The 21031-nt window shown below is 47.9% G+C and overlaps 1 protein-coding gene across 1 annotated transcript in view; it reads right to left on the reverse strand.

Annotated features, from left to right (window-relative positions):
• LOC117379338 (NACHT, LRR and PYD domains-containing protein 1a allele 5-like) overlaps positions 1 to 21031 on the reverse strand; it is a 186619-nt gene that overhangs the window by 130376 nt on the left and 35212 nt on the right. Inside the window, exons 6-13 of the mRNA XM_055225595.1 lie at positions 11475 to 11623; positions 9067 to 9098; positions 7920 to 8209; positions 5386 to 7144; positions 5150 to 5317; positions 4038 to 4205; positions 3808 to 3972; positions 3687 to 3733 (exon numbers count right to left, since the gene is read on the reverse strand). Coding sequence (XP_055081570.1) covers positions 3687 to 3733; positions 3808 to 3972; positions 4038 to 4205; positions 5150 to 5317; positions 5386 to 7144; positions 7920 to 8209; positions 9067 to 9098; positions 11475 to 11623 — 2778 coding nt within the window. The remainder of the gene's footprint in view (positions 1 to 3686; positions 3734 to 3807; positions 3973 to 4037; positions 4206 to 5149; positions 5318 to 5385; positions 7145 to 7919; positions 8210 to 9066; positions 9099 to 11474; positions 11624 to 21031) is intronic.

A 21031-nucleotide genomic window follows, 5' to 3' on the forward strand; every position in this document is an offset into this window, starting at 1 on the left:
AAAAATGTTATTCAAAAATATAAAAAAAATACATCAAATAGAGATTTTACTTGTTGCTCAAAAGAATTAAAGTAATTATCTTTGATAATTAAAATGAGCCTGTAAATGTTAAACTTGAGTTCAGACACAGGGGGATGGGGTCATATGTCAGTCTGTTTGTTTCTACAGTAACACAGAAGGACACAGAGAATAGTCTATGACTGCTTCAATCAGCAGGAAATGGCTGTGGTCGCTCTGGAGGAGAGGCATTAGGTTTAGACCCAGTGGAGGCGCAGGGAGCAGGGGCCTCACACAGGGGCCTCACACAGGGGCCTCACACAGGGGCCCGTCCCATCAGACTGGAGCAGCTTCACTTTGTCCTGGAGCAAAGTGACCAGGAAGGACCTGACACACCACAACTGTACACATGAGGCCAGGAGCAGCAGAGTGAGCAGCAGGAGCAGCAGGAGCAGCAGCAGGAGCAGCAGGAGCAGGAGCAGAGTGTGCACAGAGGAAAGAGCTGCACTTTTCCATTGAAATTAATGTAGGACTTTCCTATTTTCAAAACCCACAGGGAGAGAAGAAGATGTGGAGTTCTGAACACAAACACTGAGCAGACCATGGAGGAGCATTGGAACGTGATGAGTGTGTCCTGTTATTGCTCCACAAAGTAAGAAATATAAATCCAGTCTTCTCCGTGCTCTTGTTAAATGTAAAATAGAGACAATATTAACTCTGGCAGCTGCTTTAGTGAAAGTCCATGAGATTATAGCCTCTTTATTCACTCACAAAGTGCAGTCATTCATTTGACCTCTTCAAGGCGAGGATTCACATCTGCGGCTCAACAGAGCTCTCCAGGGCCCACATAGGCTCTCAGGGGCCCACATATGCTCTCCGGGGCCCACATAGGCTCTCAGGGGCCCACATAGGCTCTCCGGGGCCCACATAGGCTCTCAGGGGCCCACATAGGCTCTCCGGGGCCCACATAGGCTCTCAGGGGCCCACATAGGCTCTCCGGGGCCCACGTAGGCTCTCCGGGACCCACGTAGGCTCTCTGGGGTCCACGTAGGCTCTCTGGGGCCCACATAGGCTCTCAGGGGCCCACATAGGCTCTCCGGGACCCACGTAGGCTCTCTGGGGCCCACATAGGCTCTCAGGGGCCCACGTAGGCTCACCGCGGCCAACGTAGGCTCTCCGGGGTCCACGTAGGCTCTCGGAGGCCCACATAGGCTGTCAGATTCTTTAGTCTCACAGGATGCTGTAGGTAACTTTGTCCATCCATCCATTTTCTTCCTCTTATCCGGGGCCGGGTCGCGGGGGCAGCAGTCTAAGCAGGGACTCCCAGACTTCCCTCACCCCGGACACGTCCTCCAGCTCCTCCGGTGGGACCCCAAGACGTTCCCAGGCCAGAGAGACATAGTCCCTCCAGCGTGTCCTGGGTCTTCCCCGGGGCCTCCTCCCGGTGGGACATGCCCAGAACACCTCCCTAGGGAGGCGTCCAGGAGGCATCCTGAGCAGATGCCCGAGCCTCAGCTGGTTCCTCTCAACGTGTAGGAGCAGCGGCTCTACTCCGAGCTCCTCCGGTGTGACCGAGCTCCTCACCCTATCCCTAAGGGTGCGCCCGGCCACTCTGCGGAGGAAACCCATTTCAGCCGCTTGTATCCGCGATCTTGTCCTTTCGGTCATTACCCAGAGCTCATGACCATAGGTGAGGGTAGGAACGTAGATTGAGGTAAATCGAGAGCTTCGCCTTTGGGCTCAGCTCCTTCTTTACCACAACGGACCGATACAGCGACCGCATCACTGCAGACGCTGCACCGATCCGCCTGTCAATCTCCCGCTCCATCCTTCCCTCACTCGTGAACAAGACCCCGAGATACTTGAACTCCTCCACTTGGGGCAGAGACTCACCACCCACCCGGAGAGAGCAAACCACCTTTTTCCGGTCGAGAACCATGGCCTCGGATTTGGAGGAGGTGATTCTCATCCCAGCCGCTTCACACTCGGCTGCAAACCGCCCCAGTGCTGCAGGTCCTAGCTCGAAGAAGCCATCAGGACAACATCATCCGCAAACAGCAGAGATGAAATCCTCTGGCCCCTGAACCAGACCCCCTCTGGCCCCTGAACCAGACCCCCTCCGGCCCCTGAACCAGACCCCCTCTGGCCCCTGGCTGCGCCTAGAAATTCTGTCCATAAATATAATGAACAGAACCGGTGACAAAGGGCAGCCCTGGTGGAGTCCAACATGCACTGGGAACAGGTCTGACTTACTGCCGGCAATGAACTCAGCTCCTGCTCCGGTCACACAGGGACCGGACAGCCCTTAGCAAAGAGCCCCGGACCTCATACTCCCAGAGCACCCCCCAAAGGACACCACGAGGGACACGGTCGAATGCCTTCTCCAGATCCACAAAACACATGTGACTGTGGCAAACTCCCATGAGCCTCGAGGGCCTGATGGAGAGTATAGAGCTGGTCCAGAGCTGGAGAGGAGAATTCGACCAATACTCGAACCTCAGATTCAGGAGGAGCAGTGTGGTTTTCGTACTAGTCGCAGAACACTGGACCTGAGTTTTAATTTCCTACATTTTTGTAGTATTTTTTCCCAGTTTTAGTTCATAATAAATAAAGCCCTTTTTCCCTGTACATTTTTGTTATTATAATTGGTGATTAGTTGATTTAGAATAATTGCCCATTTTTTGTATATATATATTTATACTATTATATTATATTATATTTTTTATACTTTTTCACACGTTTCATAGTTTTGCTCCTGGTCGTTTTTGTTTCGTGCCCAAGAGTCTTTAAATAGTGTGACCCCGGCGTGCTCGCTCTCTCCACTCTGCGTGTCAGAGGGCACATGTCACACCACTCACTCTGAGTCCTGTGCTGCCCCCTGCTGGCACATCAGTGTCAGGTCCTTAGGTCCTTTTGTTTGGCCTGGTGAGTCTGGACGTCCTGTTTTTGTTCTTTTTTTGTGCATGGAGAGTTTATGGGTTGTTTTTCATTGGCACTGACCTTTTTAACACTGGTGCCTCATCAAGGTCTTTTTTCTTTGGTACTTTGGGGGTTTTTTTGGCAGGCACAGGGTTTGTTAAGTTGTTTTTTTCCCCCCAAAATCTTAAAAACTAAGAAGAACCAGAAAGTTAAAAGGTATAATAAGAGTTGAACCCTCATCTCTGTTTCCGGTCCTTTGTTTTGATCTGGTTTCTGGTCTTAATCTGGGAGTATTTTCAGTAAAAGTCGGGCTCTGTCTCTCTCCACAGACCTTGTGTTTGTTCCATAGACGTCCTGCCCTCTGCTCCTCTAGAATCTCTCAAAACCTGAACATGGAGTCATGGAGCATCAGAGACTCTCCTGGTGTTATCTGACCATCCTCTTCACCTGAGGGACCTGGGCTCTTTATGTACAAAAGGACAAAACATTAAGACCAAACTCCAGGGGCCTCAGTCATATCAAAGACAAAGACAAAGACCATCAGCACAAAGACTCTGTCCTCACGCTCCACAGAGACACAGTTTATACAGAACTGGACCTAAGAAACACCACGAATAAGAAGAGACGAGTGGAAGAAACACCACTGTGAGCGTTTAGGCAAAGTCATGGTGAGTTTTGTTTTTGTTTATTTAGATCTTATAAAAAAGTTTTAAAAGTGAAATTTAGGTAATTCGTAAAGTCCTCTTATAAATAACACAAAAAATACTCACACTTCCTCAGACCTGGGACCATCCAGCGCTCTCCAGCAGGATCCAACCTGAAACACACAAGTCCAGTTTAGACCAGGACCAGGACCAGGACCAACCATGGATCAGAGACGAGGAGTCTCACCTGACACACAGCAGGGGGCGCTGGTCCTGTAGAGCGGTCAGGAGCTCGGCTGAGGGTCCTGGATGGTTGTAGCTCAGGTCTAACTCTCTCAGGTGGGAGGGGGCGGAGCTCAGAGCTGAGGCCAGAGCAGCCCCGCCCCTCTGTGAGACCAGACATCCAGACAGCCTAAAGACACAGCATTACACTCATGTGGACACAAGGGGGCAGAGTGCATCATGGGAGCACCTCACCTGAGCGTCTCCAGTCTGCAGGGGGCGCTCTTCAGTCCAGAACACAGCAGCTCCACTCCTGAGTCCTGGAGGTCGTTGTGACTGAGGTCCAGGTGTGTGAGACTGGAGGAGCTGAGGACTGAGGCCAGAGGCCCACAGCTGTGAGGGGACAGTCCACAGAGGGACAGACTGAGGAGACAAGAGAAAACAGTCACTCAGAGCAGCAGGGCCTCACCTCCAGGGCCTCTCCTCCAGGGCCTCTCCTCCAGGGCCTCTCCTCCAGGGCCTCTCCTCCAGGGCCTCTCCTCCAGGGCCCTCACACTCTGGGCCTGTTCAGATCCATAGAAAAAGACGTTTGGCTGCTCATCCAAGCTGCTTTTTCAGTTCTGATCAGATTACTGCTGGAGACAAAAGTTGTTTACAGTTTCAGTTTCAGTGTCGTTAGCTCCTCCTTCACACAGATATAAGACAGTGTCCAGCAGTAATCTGACCTGAACTGAAGAAGTGTCTTGGATGAGCAGTGAAATGTCTTCTCTCCTATAACGATTTGTCCATTTGACAGATTTAATTTCATCTTTTGCTCTGGATCCTGACCTGAGGGACACACAGATATAATCAGATCTGAAGAACCAAAGATGGAGCTGTGGTGTTTCAGTGGCCTGAGCCCAGCGTCACCACATGACGAAACATGTGACCAGTTCTGACCAATCAGAGAGATACATGCTAAAGCTGAGCTAGCACAGGCTCAGGACAGGCTAGGCTAAAATCTTATATAGCTAACTTTTAGGTGCTTTGAGGATTTATACATTACAAAAAAGGAAGAATCCTGACAAAATGGGCCCTTCGTGAAAGCTGTGAATGCCTTGTCAGATTACAGGCAGTTTGATTTCCCTGTGGTCAGGTCAGAGGTCAGAGGTCAGGTACACTAACGCACTGTTACACTGCACTCTGAGGAAGAATTCTTACTGGGCTGGAGCTCCTGGCAGCTGCAGTATCTGGAGGAGCCACTACTCGACCTCTCACCAAGAGAGTCTTATGCAGTTCTTTTTATAGATCCACACTCAGGACAAACTACAGTCCACATGAGACAGGAGGTCCCACTCCAGACTCTCTGGATCTGTTCTGAGACTCACCTGAGCCTCTCCAGTCTGCAGGGGGCGCTCTTCAGTCCAGAACACAGCAGCTCCACTCCTGAGTCCTCGAGGTTGTTCTGACTGAGGTCCAGGTGTGTGAGACTGGAGGAGCTGAGGACTGAGGCCAGAGGCCCACAGCTGTGAGGGGACAGTCCACAGCCAATCAGACTGAGGACAGAGAGGGACATTAGAGACTAGAACCACCACACAAGAGTTTAAAAACAGTGTGGACTCACAGGACTTTGGTGGAGGCTCTGACCACCAGCAGCAGACCCAGGAGAGCTCTCTCTGAGGCCTGGTATTTCCTCAGGTGAAACTCCTCCAGGTCTGAGTCTGAGGACAGTAAGAGGAAGGACAGAGCCAACCAATCAGCAGGAGACATGATTTTACCAGCGAGGTGTCCTCCTCTCATGTCCTCCTGTATCTCCTTCACTAGACTGAGGTCGTTCATCTCATTCAGACAATGGAGCAGGTTCAGTTTTGTCTCTGCAGACAATTTCTTGTCATTCAGCTTCTTATAGATGTACTTTATTGTCTCCTGATTGGTTGGGTCACTTCCTGTGTGAGTCAGCAGACCCTGCAGCAGCCTCTGATTGGTCGACAGAGACAGCCCCAGGAGGAAGCGCAGGAACAGGTCCAGGTGTCCGTTTGGACTCTGTAAGGCCTGGTCCACATTAGAGCGGTAGAAGGTCACGGTGTAAGGATCCTTAGATGAGTGTGGTGGATTCAGCAGGTTCTCTTGAGAGCTGAAGAAGGTCTGATGGACGTGAAGAGCAGCCAGAAACTCCTGCACACTCAGATGGATGAAGCAGTAGACCTTGTCCTGGTACAGGCCTGGTTCCTCTCTAAAGACCTGTGTGAACACTCCAGAGTACACTGAGGCCGCTGCAGCATCCAGCCCACACTCCCTCAGGTCACACTCGTAGAAGATCAGGTTTCCTTTCTGCAGCTGCTCAAAGGCCAGTTTTCCCAGAGACTCCACCATCTTCTTGGTCTCTGTAGTCCAGTGTGGATCAGCCGCTGATCCCTGGTGATACTTGATGTTCTGGACTTTGGCCTGCACCACCAGGAAGTGGACGTACATCTGTGTGAGAGTCCGGGGCAGCTCTGGTTCCTCTGTTTGTTCCAGAAGCTTCTGTAGAACTGTGGAGAGGATCCAGCAGAAGATCGGGATGTGACTCATGAAGTGGAGGCTGCGGATGTTCTTGATGTGGGAGATGATGGCTGTGGCCTGTCCTCTGAACCTCTTCTTGAAGTACTCCTCCTTCTGCAGGTCGGTGAACCCTCTGACCTCTGTCACCATGGAGACGCACTCAGCAGGGATCTGATTGGCCGCGGCGGGGCGCGTGGTTATCCAGAGGCGAGCGGAGGGAAGCAGACTCCCCCTGATGAGGTTTACCAGCAGCACGTGCACTGAGGTGGACTCTGTGGGGTCGGTCAGGACTCGGGTTCTGCTGAAGTCCAGAGGAGGTCTGCACTCGTCCAGACCGTCAAAGATGAAGAGCACCTGGAGCTGTTGGAAGCTGCACAGATCTTTGGATGGACTGAAGAAGTGGTGCAGCAGTCCCACCAGGCTGAACTGTGTGTCTCTGAGCACATTGAGCTCTCTGAAAGTGAACGGGAACAGCAGCTGGAGGTCCTGGAGGGCGTGGCCTTCAGCCCAGTCCAGACTCAACTTCTGAGTCAGCACTGTTTTCCCCACACCGGCCACACCCTTCATCAGCACCGCTCTGATTGGCTCTGGTGAATGTGGGCGGGCTTTAAACATGTCCTGACACTGGACAGTCTCATTGGCTGGTCTCCTGGACAGTGTCTCCATCTGTATGACCTCATGGTCCTGGTGGTTCTGTCCAGAGTCTCCCACAGTGATGAGGAGCTCTGTGAAGCCTTCATCAAACTCCATCTCCTCTGTGGTTCCTCTGAGGTCCTCTGTGAGGAACTTAAACCTCTGTCTCAGTCTGGACTTCATGTCCTCTGAGCTCCTCCTGATGATCTCTGTGAGGACACAAACAGAACATGAGACTATGGCTCCTCAGTTTGACTTTAAGTCTGGACATGGCCCTGACGTGTCTTTGTGTTGAAGGAGACACTGGATAAATATAACTCCAGGGTTCCACCATATCCATGTGTTTGTTAGACTAAAGCGTTTGGTCAAATTAAACATAGAAAACTGTTCAACAAATGATCAAACTGAAGTGTTCCAGGGAACTTTCCTACAGAACTTATTTTGTGGTTCTCCTGTCAGTCCATGCAGGTGAAATTCAGGTGAAATGGGGCGTTTCTACTTCTGACCCATTCAGGGTCAGTACTGGGGTTCATCAGGGTGAATCTTCTCTTCTGTTTCATTTGTTGATGACCTGTCTGTGCAGTTTAATGAAAGTAAAACTGGATGTTTTTGAGATGATCTGTCTGACCATCTGTCCAAACTATGGCCCAGGGGCCACATGTGGCCCACAGATCAATTCTGGTTCATTCTAACTGTTATAAATGCAGATATTTGAGTTATTCCCTGTTCTGTGCACAGGTCTATGGCCCTCGTTCAGCCCTCTGGTTCCTCTGTGTTATGGGCCCTTGATGAAAAACCTTGGACTCCCCTGATCTCATGTCTGTAGATGATCTGGTGATGCTCTTACAGTGCAGGTCTACAGCAACTTCTAAGTATCTGCTCCCAGTTTGGGTTAAACATGAAACACAACGCTCTGAAAAGTCACATTATGATTGTTTGGGTACAAAGTTAAAGAGTGCACCTACAGCGCCCCCTGGGGTTTACCTTCAGGATCACACTTCCGTTGGGACAGTTTCTTCAGTAGATCTTTCCTCTGGAGCTTCTGCAGGAGCCTGTGGGTCACAGTGATGCTGTGGACGCCGTAAACATGAACCATGCTCTTCACGAGGTCGTCTTTCTCCACATCATTTCTGTGAAGGATGGAGAACTCTCCCATCAAACTCTGGTCCTCCAGGAAACTCATCAACTTTAGAGATTCTTCCTCAGACAGAGCTCCAAAAGTCTCCTGCAGCAGGAGCTCCAGAGCAGCAGGACCTCCTCTGTCCTCCAGTAAACTGGACATGAACAAGAAACGTTTGAACTGGACAAATACTGTTACATAAAGTACAAACGGTGTAATCCCTCATTTGTCCAGGAGGGGCCAGTGTAGAGAAGGTTTCAGTGGTGGTCTCTGGACACTGTTGTTCTGATCAAGACGTTTCAGCTCCTGAAGACATTTTCAATTTGATGGAACTGGGATTTATATTAATCTGAGTCAAATAAGAGACAAATGAAGGACTGAGCCAGGACTAAACCAGGACTAAACCAGGACTAGACCAGGACTGAACCAGGACTAGACCAGGTCTGAACCAGGTCTGATTTTAAAGAGAGGATTGAAGCTGTTTTTGTGTATAATCCCTGTGAACAGAAACGTTGTCCTGAGGTTTCATCTCCAGCTGAAGACGCCTCTGGAACAGGAGGAGATCAGTCAGATGTGATCAGGACTGAACAGGTCTGAGGAGGGTCAGGCTCTTTATAGAGACGTACTGACCCATAATGAGGTCAGCTCAGGGGCAGTTTCTCTCTAAAACTCTTCCCTTTGGGGCTGGACTCAGTGTGGTATAAATCCCAGAGTCTCAGACCAGGACCATGAAACTGAAAATGACTCAGGATGAAGCAGAAACATCTTGAAACGTCCAGATGTCGACCTCTGAAACCTCCTCTACACTGGAACAGTATGAACAGGGGTCAGAGGGTCAGAGGAGCAGAGGGTCAGAGGAGCAGAGGGTCAGAGGAGCAGAGGGTCAGAGGAGCAGAGGGTCAGAGGAGCAGAGGAGCAGAGGGTCAGAGGAGCAGAGGGTCAGAGGAGCAGAGGGTCAGAGGGTCAGATCTTCTGTTGTTTGGTCGATTGAGGTAAATGTTTCAGACTTACGTGTCTTGTTCTTCTGCATCTCGATTTTGGGGCTAAAAAATAAAAGTTGGTCAGAACTTCTTATGTTTCTTTCTGTTTTTCTGATTTGATCTTCACAGCATCAAAATGAAACGTCCTGAAGGTTCTGAGGCTCTAAGCTCCAGGTGGAATCTGAGTGTTCTCTTCAAAGTGAAACACTGAAGAACTTTAGTAAAAGACAAAGTTAAATCTGTCACTGGACAAATCGTTGTAGGACTGAAGACGTTTCTCTGCTCGTCCAAGTCTCTTCTTCAGTTCTGGTCAGATTCCTGCTGGACACTGACTTATATCTGTGTGAAGGAGGAGCTAACTACTTCTGTTTACAGTTTCAGTCCTAATGGCCCTACAGGTTGACCCTGTGTTTGGTTTAGGTCTGAGGATGATGTTGTAGATGAGGGACATGGACCTTCAATAGATCTAAGAGAGTTTTTAAAAAAACAAGACAACAGAGAATCTGAACCCAGAAGAAAAGGTGTAACTGTTCCTTACACAGAGGGTGTGTCTTCAGTGAATGTTCAGACAGTTTGAGTCTGAGTTTATTTCAAACCTACAAACACTTTAAGACAAAAACTGGTCCAAAAGAAAAAACCCCGAGACACAAACAAAGTGATGTGTCTCCTCCATTCAGTGAAGAGTGAGCGTTACACTGGAGAAACTAAACAGACAACCCAAAAGAGGATGTACAAATACTGTCGAGAGAGCAGCTCAGGACCCCAGTCTGCTGTTCATCTGCATCTCAAAGACACTGACCACTGCTTTGACCAGAGTGAGGGTCAGATCTGAGCCACAGAAAAGAAATGGATTGAGACGAGAGATAAAGAAGAGACTTTTGTTTGGAAAGACAATCCTTCCTTAAACAGGAATGAGGCCTGAGGCCTCACCTGTCCCTCATTTATAACTCGATCCTCAGACCCAAAGCAAACAAAGAGAACAATAGAGTCAGCCTGTAGGACCATTTAAGATTCAATAAGGTCACTAAGACTGAAACTGGAGACAAAAGCTCTTTACAGTTTGAGTGTGGTTAGCTCCTCCTTCAGACAGAGACTCTGCTTGGCCAAAAACATCTCCACCTGGATTTAACTCAGCAAAGACGTATGAGCCAATTGGATAATTATTGCATCTTTCATCTGCAACAAGTTATTTAACCCCAACTGGTGCAATGAGTTTCTTCTCTTTTCTTAAACATGTGGAAAGACACATCCTGTGGTCGTGGAAAAGACATCAGTCTGTTTGAGAAAAGTCAAATCATCGACATCAAGCAGAGAAAACATCTGAGGAGAAGCAGAAACTATTAAAATTGTGTTAAGAACTGTCAAAGGCATTATTAAAAACTGGAAGGACAATGGAGACGCATCGTCTTCAAGGAAGAAATGTGTCCAGAAAAAATCCAGAATGATCGAGTTTGGCGATCACTTAAACGTTTAGTGAACTCAGGGCTGTGTTTAAAAGTGAAAGTAAGAGCATTTCCACAGGCTCAATGTGAAGGAAACTCAAGGGACTGAACAGCTGTGGAACCTGAAGAAAAAGGCTTCAGTTTGCAGGAGAATAAAGATTGGACTCTGGAGCGACGGAAGAAGGTCTGTGGTCTGATGAGTCCAGACTGACCCTGTTCCAGAGAGACGGACACATCAGGGTAAGAAGAGAGACAGAAGTGATCCACCCCCATGTGTCGACTGTACAGCCCTGTGGGGCAGTGAATCTGGGGCTGCTGCAGTTGGTCCGGTCGAGGTTCAGCAGAATGAGGTCAGCTGACACCTGAATATACTGAATGACCAGGTTATTCCATCAGTGGATTTTTGTGCATATTCCAAGACGACAATCCCAGGATCATCGAGCTCAAACTGTGACAGAGTGGATCAGGAGCAGAGACGTCATTTTCACACATGGATCGTCCACCACAGAGTCCAGACCTTAACCCCAGTGAGAATCTTTGTGCTGGAGAAGCTTTGAGCAGCGTCAGACTCGACCATCATCAATGAAACAGGTGAAACATTAATGCCACACTGGATGGAAATAAATCTGTGACGTTGAAGAAGCAAAATTGAAACAATGACACAGAGAATGTGACGTGATCAAAGATAAAGGAACAAACAAACATTAGACTGTGGGACCTTTTTTTTGGTGGTGACTTTTTTTTTGGCCAGACAGACATAAGTCAGTGTCCAGCAGGAATCTGACCAGAACTGAAGAAGAGACTTGAACGAGCAGAGAAACGTCTTCAGTCCTACAACGATTTGTCCAGTGATTGAAGTTTGTGTTTTCCTCTGGATCAGACCTGGACGTCTGAGGGACACAGACTCTGAAGATCTGTGTGTAAATGTGATTTAAACTTGTGTGAATATGTTTGTGTTAAACAGCCGTGTGCTGAGGCGCTGGTCTGGAGCTCTCACCTCTTTGTCCTTTTGACGTTTCCACAGGAAGAAGAAGAAGAAGAAGACGACGAGGAGAAGGACGAGGGCCCCACACACTGAGCCTCCGATCACAGGGGCCCCAGGGCCCCCAGGGCCCCCAGGGCCCCCAGGGCCCACAGGGCCCTCTGCTGTGGGACACAAACACATGTGGAGATGAGAGATTCTACTGCTGCTCCACCTGCTCCACCTGCTCCACTTGGACCTCTCCCTCTCTCTCCTCCTCAGTGTGTTCTCCTCCTCAGTGTGTTCTCCTCCTCAGTGTGTTCTCCTCCTCAGTGTGTTCTCCTCCTCAGTGTGTTCTCCTCCTCAGTGTGTTCTCCTCAGTGTGTTCTCCTCCTCAGTGTGTTCTCCTCCTCAGTGTGTTCTCCTCAGTGTGTTCTTACCTTTCACTCTCAGGTGGACCCAGGTCTTTGCTCCAGAGTTGCTGGTGAAGGTCTGACAGAGGTATAAGCCCTGGTCGGACACCTTCACGTGGGACAGCTGCAGAGAGGCGTTTCCTCTGGAGATCTGCTCAGGAAACAGGGAAGTGCGCCTCCTAAAGGACTCAGCCTGCTTCTTCAGCTGATCTGTGCCGTACTGGAAAGCATGAACCATGAAGTTCTCTTCAGTTTTGAGCCACCGGATCACATCGATGTCACCCCCATCAGAGCTGCAGGGCAGGACACAGGTCGCCATGACGACACAGGGCACTGACCGTGACTCTGAGGAGACAAGGAGACAAGGAAATAAGTGAGGGAACAAGGACACACTTAGGTGTGGCAGATTGAATCCTTTTCCCTATGAGTTTCATTACAGTGCACGTCAGCGAGCTCTTCCTGGTTAAGGGACACAAACACATATGGAGATGAAAGGTTCTACTGCTGCTCCACCTGCTCCAACCTCAGGACTCCACCACTGCTCCTCAACTTCCACAGTCAGGTGGATCCAGAGGCACAAGAACCTCTCCCTCTGTCTCTCCTTCTCTCTCCTCCTCAGTGTGTTCTCCTCCTCAGTGTGTTCTCCTCAGTGTGTTCTCCTCCTCAGTGTGTTCTCCTCCTCAGTGTGTTCTCCTCCTCAGTGTGTTCTCCTCCTCAGTGTGTTCTCCTCAGTGTGTTCTCCTCCTCAGTGTGTTCTCCTCAGTGTGTTCTCCTCAGTGTGTTCTCCTCAGTGTGTTCTCCTCCTCAGTGTGTTCTTACCTTTCACTCTCAGGTGGACCCAGGTCTTTGCTCCAGAGTTGCTGGTGAAGGTCTGACAGAGGTATGAGCCCTGGTCGGACTCCTTCACGTGGGACAGCTGCAGAGAGGCGTTTCCTCTGGAGATCTGCTCAGGAAACAGGGAAGTGCGCCCCCTAAAGGACGGAGCCTGCTTCTGCAGCTGATCTGTGCCATCCACAGAAACATGAACCACTTCATTGTCAGTTTTGAGCCACCGGATCAGATCGATGTCACCCTCATCAGAGCTGCAGGGCAGGACACAGGTCTCCATGACGACACAGGACACTGTCTCTGAGGAGACAAGGAGACAAAGTTTGGAGACAAGGAAATAAGTGAGGGAACAAGGACTTAGGTGTGTCCTTGAATCCTTTCCCCTGTGAGTGTTGTTAGTGCACGTTGGCTCTTCCTGATGTGAGGACAGAGACATAAGTGTCTTTATTTTCAAACTCTTTTGTTTGGTCAAATGAATTATTTTTGTTCAGAACATATTTTACAGTAGGACTTCTACAGGGGGCAGTAGAGAGGGCACACACCTGGCTCCTGTCCTCCTGCAGAGGTCCACAGCCAGACCAGCAGCACAACCCTCCACAGCTCCACCCTCCACAGCTCCACCCTCCACAGCTCCATCTGAAACAGAGACACATTTGGATCAGAGTCAGACCAGAGTCCAGAGGAGACAAACTGACCACTGCACGTCCAGGGGCACAGACTCTTCCAAAGGCCAGAACTCATTTGGTGACAATATGTTTGTATTTTTAAAACAATCATTTCTCAGATTCACTGAAACAAAAACAAAAACCAACAACAGGAGGTCCACACAGGAGGTCCACACAGGAGGTCCACACGGGAGGTCCACACAGGAGGTCCACACAGGAGGCCCAGACAGGAGGTCCACACAGGAGGTCCACTCAGGAGGTCCAGGTAGGAGGTCCACACAGGAGGTCCACACAGGAGGTCCAGACAGGAGGTCAAGACAAAAGGTCCACACAGGAGGTCCACACAGGAGGTCCAGACAGGAGGTCCAGACAGGAGGTCCATACAGGAGGTCCACACAGGAGGTCCAGACAGGAGGTCCAGACAGGAGGTCCACACAGGAGGTCCACACAGGAGGTCCACACAGGAGGTCCACACAGGAGGTCCTGTTGAACTCAACTCCACCCAAATTCAAATCTGAATGTGAAACACGAGTAAACAAAAAGGTGGAGGTGTGTGTCTTTTTAGAGATAATTTAGTCACTCACAGATTGTCATTCCAGGTGTTTTCATCTTTTGAGTATGTTTCATTTAAAATGGAGCTAAAACAATCCCCCTCCAGATTCTACTTAGTCATATACAAACCTCCCCAGCTCTGTCTGAGTTTTATTGATGATTTTACTGAGATCCTTTCAGTCGTATGCACAGACTTTGATGGTTTAGTCATTACAGGTGATTTTAATGTACATGTGGATAATGTGTTTGACAGAAACACTAAAGAGCTCAGTTCTGTGAAACCTTTGGTCTGACTCATGTCAGCGAGTCACAACAGAGACACACTCTGGACCTGCTCATTACAAAAGGACTAAATATTTCAAATGTCAATGTGGTGGATGTTGCTCTGATCATTTCTGTGTCTTTTTTGACCTGTCTGTTATTCCCAAAGCAGCGGCTGGTCCTGCAGTTGTTCAGAGGAGACACATAAATGATAAAACAGGTGCACTGTTCTTACTCTGACGACACTGCTGTCCTGGCCCTGCTTACAGACAGTAACTCCATCATTTCCTACCATCAGTCTGTCATTCACTTCTTTAAGTGGTGCTCCAATAACAGTCTGGAGCTGAATGTGGACAAAACCAAGGAATTACTCATCTACACTCACATGTCCTGGATCTGGCTCCATCTTTATACATGACAAAACAGTGGAACGTGTCAATCACTTCATGTATCTTGGACTCACATTAGACAATAAACTTACTTTAAACAACACGACACAGACATCCATAAACGCTCTCAACAAAGACTCCACATCCTCCGTAAGCTCCGTGGCCTCTCTGTCCACACCTTCTGTTACTGTTGTTCACTCACATTATTCAGTCCATCCTTCTCTCCTGCTCTCCCTGTTACTTTAACATGCTCTAAAACACCAACAGAAACTCACCAAGGTCACACACACAACACCAAAATGATCAGCCCATTACAGACCTCCCCCTACTCAATAATAAAGCTGTTACAGGCATGGCCCGGACAGTCACAGAGACCCAGACCCACCTCTCCACACTCACTCTGTCCCTCAGGTGCAGGTACAGGACACTCAGGTGGAATCGCACGCTTCAGTAAAACTTTTGTCCCTTCTGCCCTGAACAGTTCATAATCTGTAACTTTCCCATTGTGTGCTGTTTGTCTGGTGTGTGTTTAAAGTCTGTAATCTTTATTGTACTGAGTGTGTGTAAACAACTGTCCCTCTATCTATCTATCTATCTATCTATCTATCTATCTATCTATCTATCTATCTATCTATCTATCTGTCTGTCTGTTCATGGAAATGATTCACTTTGAAAATGCCTCATGTTCTAATGTTGATGATTTGTTGAACTCTGTGACTCTGAGTGTTTTGAATGTTCTGGACACCATTGTCCTGATGAAGGTTAAAATGGTTAAAGATGAGCAGAAAGCTCCATGGAGGAATGATGACTCAGGGCACAGAAAAGGGAGGAGGGCCGAGCGGGAATGGAGCAAGACAAAGCTCCAGGTTCATTATGAGATTTACAGAGAAAAGATGCACATGTACAACCACAGTTTATGTAGAACAAGGAGAGGGATTTTTATGACATTATTGGAAGTTGTAGTATCAACTCTCATGTCCTGTTTGCAACAGTAAACAGATTAACAAACCTCCAGCTCCACTGCTGTTAGAACTAATTTAACATCTAAGTGCAGTGAGTTTGCAGTTTTCTTTAATGAAAAGGTTCAGGGCATTAAAAATGACATCAACTCCACAAATAACAACCCAGCACCACCGAGACACTGACTCACTCTGCTCCTGTAACTGACAAAACTGTCCCAGAGACTGGACTGGACTGGACTTTGGACTTTTTTGTTGCTGTGTTGGTTCTTAACACTAATACCACAGAGGGCTCCTGTGTTAATGACAAATATAGAAGATGTACTGAACAATGCTCTGGAGTTCTTACATAAAGTCCAAAATGCTTCTCTAAACTTCAGCACACGTGAATAAAAGACAGGATTAAGGATAGAGTCAAACCAGTGAAGGAGTGAAGAGGTTATAAAGGCCCTGTCCATGTGTCCTACAGCTGCAGGTCTGTCACTCACCTCTGATGGAACGTCTGCAAAAGTCTACAAACGATTTATCCAACACACGATTTAGTCCAACGAACACGAACAAGAGAAACATAGACACGGAGAGGGATAGACAGGGAGGGAGAGAGAGAGAGAGAGAGAGAGAGAACCTGAGACTGTAAATTATTACTTTTTATTGGAGCAAATAAAGGTTCAAAGTTCACCTTTACAACACTCACATAAATGAATCATATCAAAACTATTGCACAACATCAACAAAAAGGAGTCACAATGAGATGAAATAATAAAATGGAAAACACCAAGAGACTTTAATGTGTCACACACAGAACAGTGATTTTTTTTTAAAGAGAAGATAATGAAGCCAGACGAATAAACTGCCTGTTCACAAAACAGCCGGCAAAAGTGTATGCTCAATGGAGGAATAACACCAGAGCAGACCCACCAAGGCTGGAAAACCAACAGGACGAGTAAGGTCTATGGGAGAAGGAGGCACCACATCCCACAGCCCTAACCCTGAACAGAATCATCATCACAGACGTCCAGGAAACAGTCTCAGGCATGAAAAACTGGACCAGGCCCTGACATGATCCACACCTACTGGGTAAAGACGCTCACTGCTCTCCATGAGCGTCTGGAGCACAAATGGACCAGCTGAGAATGGACTCACCCTGAAAGTCTAAGTGGAGAGTGTACGACCCTGATCCAGAAGGATCCCTCAAAGGGTAAAGTACTATCCAACTATCCACCAATCACCTGTCTCTCCACAACATGGAGGCTCATGTCAGGATCATTGTGGCTAAGATAAGTGGGACCAGCTCCTGGTCGACCGAACAGTCGCCCGAGACTGCAGAACCCCTGAGACCAACCTGTGCCTGGACTGATACAATAAAAGTCTACGACTCAATGCCACACAAATGGATCACTGAACGGAGCTGTAGAACATCTATAGGACTCTAAGAGCCTTCAGCTCCAGGAGGTTGTGGAGCCTTGAGGCCAATGGTCATTTGCACAAGTGACCATCAAATGTGACATATACCAAGGAGACGCACTGTCCTCCACGTATTTAAAATATTTCTAACTATGAAATATGTTTCTACTAGTTGTTGTAAACTTGGTAGAAATGTGCTTTTGAAAGAAGTGGATTGAATCCTAATGATTTTAATTCTAGATTAAAATGTTCAGAATCTGGTGCAGCCCAATCAGATGATTGAGTTACACTGTGAAGAAGAAGAACTGAATATGTGGCACCACGAGACCTCCAGCTTTCACAGGAGCCTCATTTTACACTCTCATTTTACAGTCTCATTTTACACTCTCAGGAGTCCTCACAGGACTCAGGACTCACAGGACTCAGGACTCACAGGACAGTGGGTTACTGCAGTGTGTGCTCCATATTCATCTCTTGAACCTTCCTTTAATGGGAAATCTGTCTGGATCTTTGTGATCTCCCTCTACAAGATCTCGTCAATACCCATTAAAAACGACTTGTGTGGGAGTCGATCTGACCAGTAAAAACAGACGATGGATGTGACATAATATTTACAAATACGACTGAACAAATGACCTAATGTCAGGCCACAATCTGACCTTAGTGTCCAGAAAACTGAACACGGCTCCGTCATGACCCGGGTCCAAGACAAAAAATACACAAAACCACATATTCAATTCAATAAGGTGTTTATTTACCCAAAGTTTTAATGAGGTGTGGATGTAAATGTCCAGGGTGTATGTGCCAGTGTGTGAGTTGAAGGGTTTGTGTGTGTGCGTGTGTGTGTGTCTGTGTGTGTGTATGGGGGTGTGTCGGGGTGTGTATCTGTGTGTGTGTGTGTGTGATGTTGAATATTGCAAACTGAAGTAACAAAGTAAAGTGTGAGATACAGGAGACCGACTGGGAGCAGGATGAGCTCCAGCTTCTGGCGAGCACGAGCTTTTAAAGGTGCAGTGCGTCGGGCCCTTGACGCGTCGAGAGTGCACCACCCAGCTCCACCTGCACAAAATAATAAAATAACACACGGCAACACGTCTAAGGATGGGGCCGTGACAGACACAATACAACAGAGGACGACTCATAAAAAGTGTGGATTACATTTATTCCAAAGAGAGATTTACAATTGAAAAAATGATATTAAACAAATGATCTGAGACGACATTATTGTAAATAAATCACATGAGCAGAGCTGTGAACTCTCCCAGAAAATCAGACGAAAAGAAAATGGACCATGACTCGATGAAACATATGGAACCTAATGAAAAAAACTAAATAATCACAAACTGTTTATAAAAATGGACAAACAGTAGCTAACCTGCTAACGTACACTGTTTATATAAATGGACATATCTAACCTGCTGCTGCCGCGATCGAAACAGGAAGTGATCATGTCGCACTTCCTGCTCCATCGACTCTTTGTCCAGTTCACTCTCTGTGTATAAACAGCGCCCCCTCTGTCCTCTCTCTGTCTCTTCAGACTCATTCTGGTCTTAAATGTTCGTATTAACCCTCTACATGATCCTGGGGTTTTTATTTCACTTTTGTGTCTGTGTTACGTTAGCAACAGGTTTGATTGACAGCGTTGCTAAGGGCCCACTCCCTGTTAAACCAGCGGTGTGGGCGGGAAGGGGCGTTACCTTCAACATCCTCTCTCCTGATTGGCTCTTTGGTTGCTATGATACTCACAGTTGGAATTCCAAATACGGAAATCAGCCCCAAATTTGCCTCTAATGCCCCGATGAGCTTCATTTGACGTCACATTCACTTCGTCCACTTCTTTATACAGTTTGTGGAAATACCTCATAAAAATATCCTTTAAATCTGGGTTATCTACAGATTTTCACAAGTCTGAGAAATAAAGTTACAGCCTTTAGACAGGACGGAGAAAGCTCCAGTTTGTCAGTGAGGGAGTCTGAAGGAGACTGGACGCTCGGCCGTCGCTCTGACTGGTCACTCTGTGGTCAGGGTCTGAGGGTCCTGCTCAGGTCCTGCTCAGGTCCTGCTCAGGTTCACCACAGACACAGAGGAACCTTCAGCGAACAATCTAAACCCTGGAAACAGAGGCTCAGAGAAGGATGGGAAGAAGGTCCAGATGTGGGACAGTCGTCCATCAGAGAAGACCTGATAGAAGGACAGAGCTCCAGCCTCAGAGTCCAGGAACACGCCCACTCTGCCCAACAACACGCCCGATATGCTCAAGGACACACGCCCAGAGGGGCTGACCCAATCACAGGCTCTTGTTCTCTTTCGGTTGTGATGGGCAAAACACGCTTCTCTGTTGATCTCCAGACTCCAGGACAGATCGTTCTGTCCAAACACAGACTCGTTTCCTCTCCGCTTGATTCTTCTATAACTCACTGCTATAAAACCACCCACCCCTGTCCAATTCACCTCCCAGTAACAGCGCCCCCTCAGGCCAGTGGAGCTCAGGACCTGATGATTGTCAGTGAATCTGTCCTGATGATGTGGATACTCCTGCTTCTCCTTCACACGTCTCACAGTCCGTTTGTCCTCAGACACAAGGAGACATATGTGAGCTGAGTTTGGGTCCAGAGAGAACTCACAGGAGTCTGAAACACAAACATCTGAACGTGAGGAGAATGTTCATGTGTGAACGTGTCTACAGTGGCCCTGATCTGAACATTAATAACAGACCAATCAGGTGCATTATTCCCTGAGTTCACTCCTGCAGGTTTGATTGACAGATTTGCTCAGTGTTTAACTGATGTTTTTACTGTTTTATGACCGTGGTCTCATAATATTTTTATTTTTATCGTAGTTTCTCTTCCTGGCCACAAGTCAGACCCAAACCTTTAAATAAAACCCCAAGACAATAAAAGATTATCTGATCTGAGACTGAAGCAAAAATGTTATTCAAAAATATAAAAAAATACATCAAATAGAGATTTTACTTGTTGCTCAAAAGAATTAAAGTAAATATCTTTGATAATTAAAATGAGCCTGTAAATGTTAAACTTGAGTTCAGACACAGGGGGATGGGGTCATATGTCAGTCTGTTTGTTTCTACAGTAACACAGAAGGACACAGAGAATAGTCTATGACTGCTTCAATCAGCAGGAAATGGCTGTGGTCGCTCTGGAGGAGAGGCATTAGGTTTAGACCCAGTGGAGGCGCAGGGAGCAGGGGCCTCACACAGGGGCCTCACACAGGGGCCTCACACAGGGGCCCGTCCCATCAGACTGGAGCAGCTTCACTTTGTCCTGGAGCAAAGTGACCAGGAAGGACCTGACACACCACAACTGTACACATGAGGCCAGGAGCAGCAGAGTGAGCAGCAGGAGCAGCAGGAGCAGCAGGAGCAGGAGCAGCAGGAGCAGCAGGAGCAGAGTGTGCACAGAGGAAAGAGCTGCACTTTTCCATTGAAATTAATGTAGGACTTTCCTATTTTCAAAACCCACAGGGAGAGAAGAAGATGTGGAGTTCTGAACACAAACAGTGAGCAGACCATGGAGGAGCATTGGAACGTGATGAGTGTGTCCTGTTATTGCTCCACAAAGTAAGAAATATAAATCCAGTCTTCTCCGTGCTCTTGTTAAATGTAAAATAGAGACAATATTAACTCTGGCAGCTGCTTTAGTGAAAGTCCATGAGATTATAGCCTCTTTATTCACTCACAAAGTGCAGTCATTCATTTGACCTCTTCAAGGCGAGGATTCACATCTGCGGCTCAACAGAGCTCTCCAGGGCCCACATAGGCTCTCCAGGGCCCACATAGGCTCTCAGGGGCCCACATAGGCTCTCCGGGGCCCACATAGGCTCTCAGGGGCCCACATAGGCTCTCAGGGGCCCACATAGGCTCTCCGGGGCCCACATAGGCTCTCAGGGGCCCACATAGGCTCTCAGGGGCCCACATAGGCTCTCTGGGGCCCACATAGGCTCTCAGGGGCCCACATAGGCTCTCAGGGGCCCACATAGGCTCTTATATACATGATCACGTCGTGTTTGACACACACACTCGTGGGTTATCTGTGTCTGTTTATGGTGCAGCTTCAAACAGGAGTTTGAGTGAAACTGTCTTTGTTTATATCTAACATTATTATA

The sequence above is a fragment of the Periophthalmus magnuspinnatus genome, chromosome 12 (genome assembly GCF_009829125.3).
Source record: "Periophthalmus magnuspinnatus isolate fPerMag1 chromosome 12, fPerMag1.2.pri, whole genome shotgun sequence".
Classification (NCBI taxonomy): domain Eukaryota; kingdom Metazoa; phylum Chordata; class Actinopteri; order Gobiiformes; family Gobiidae; genus Periophthalmus; species Periophthalmus magnuspinnatus.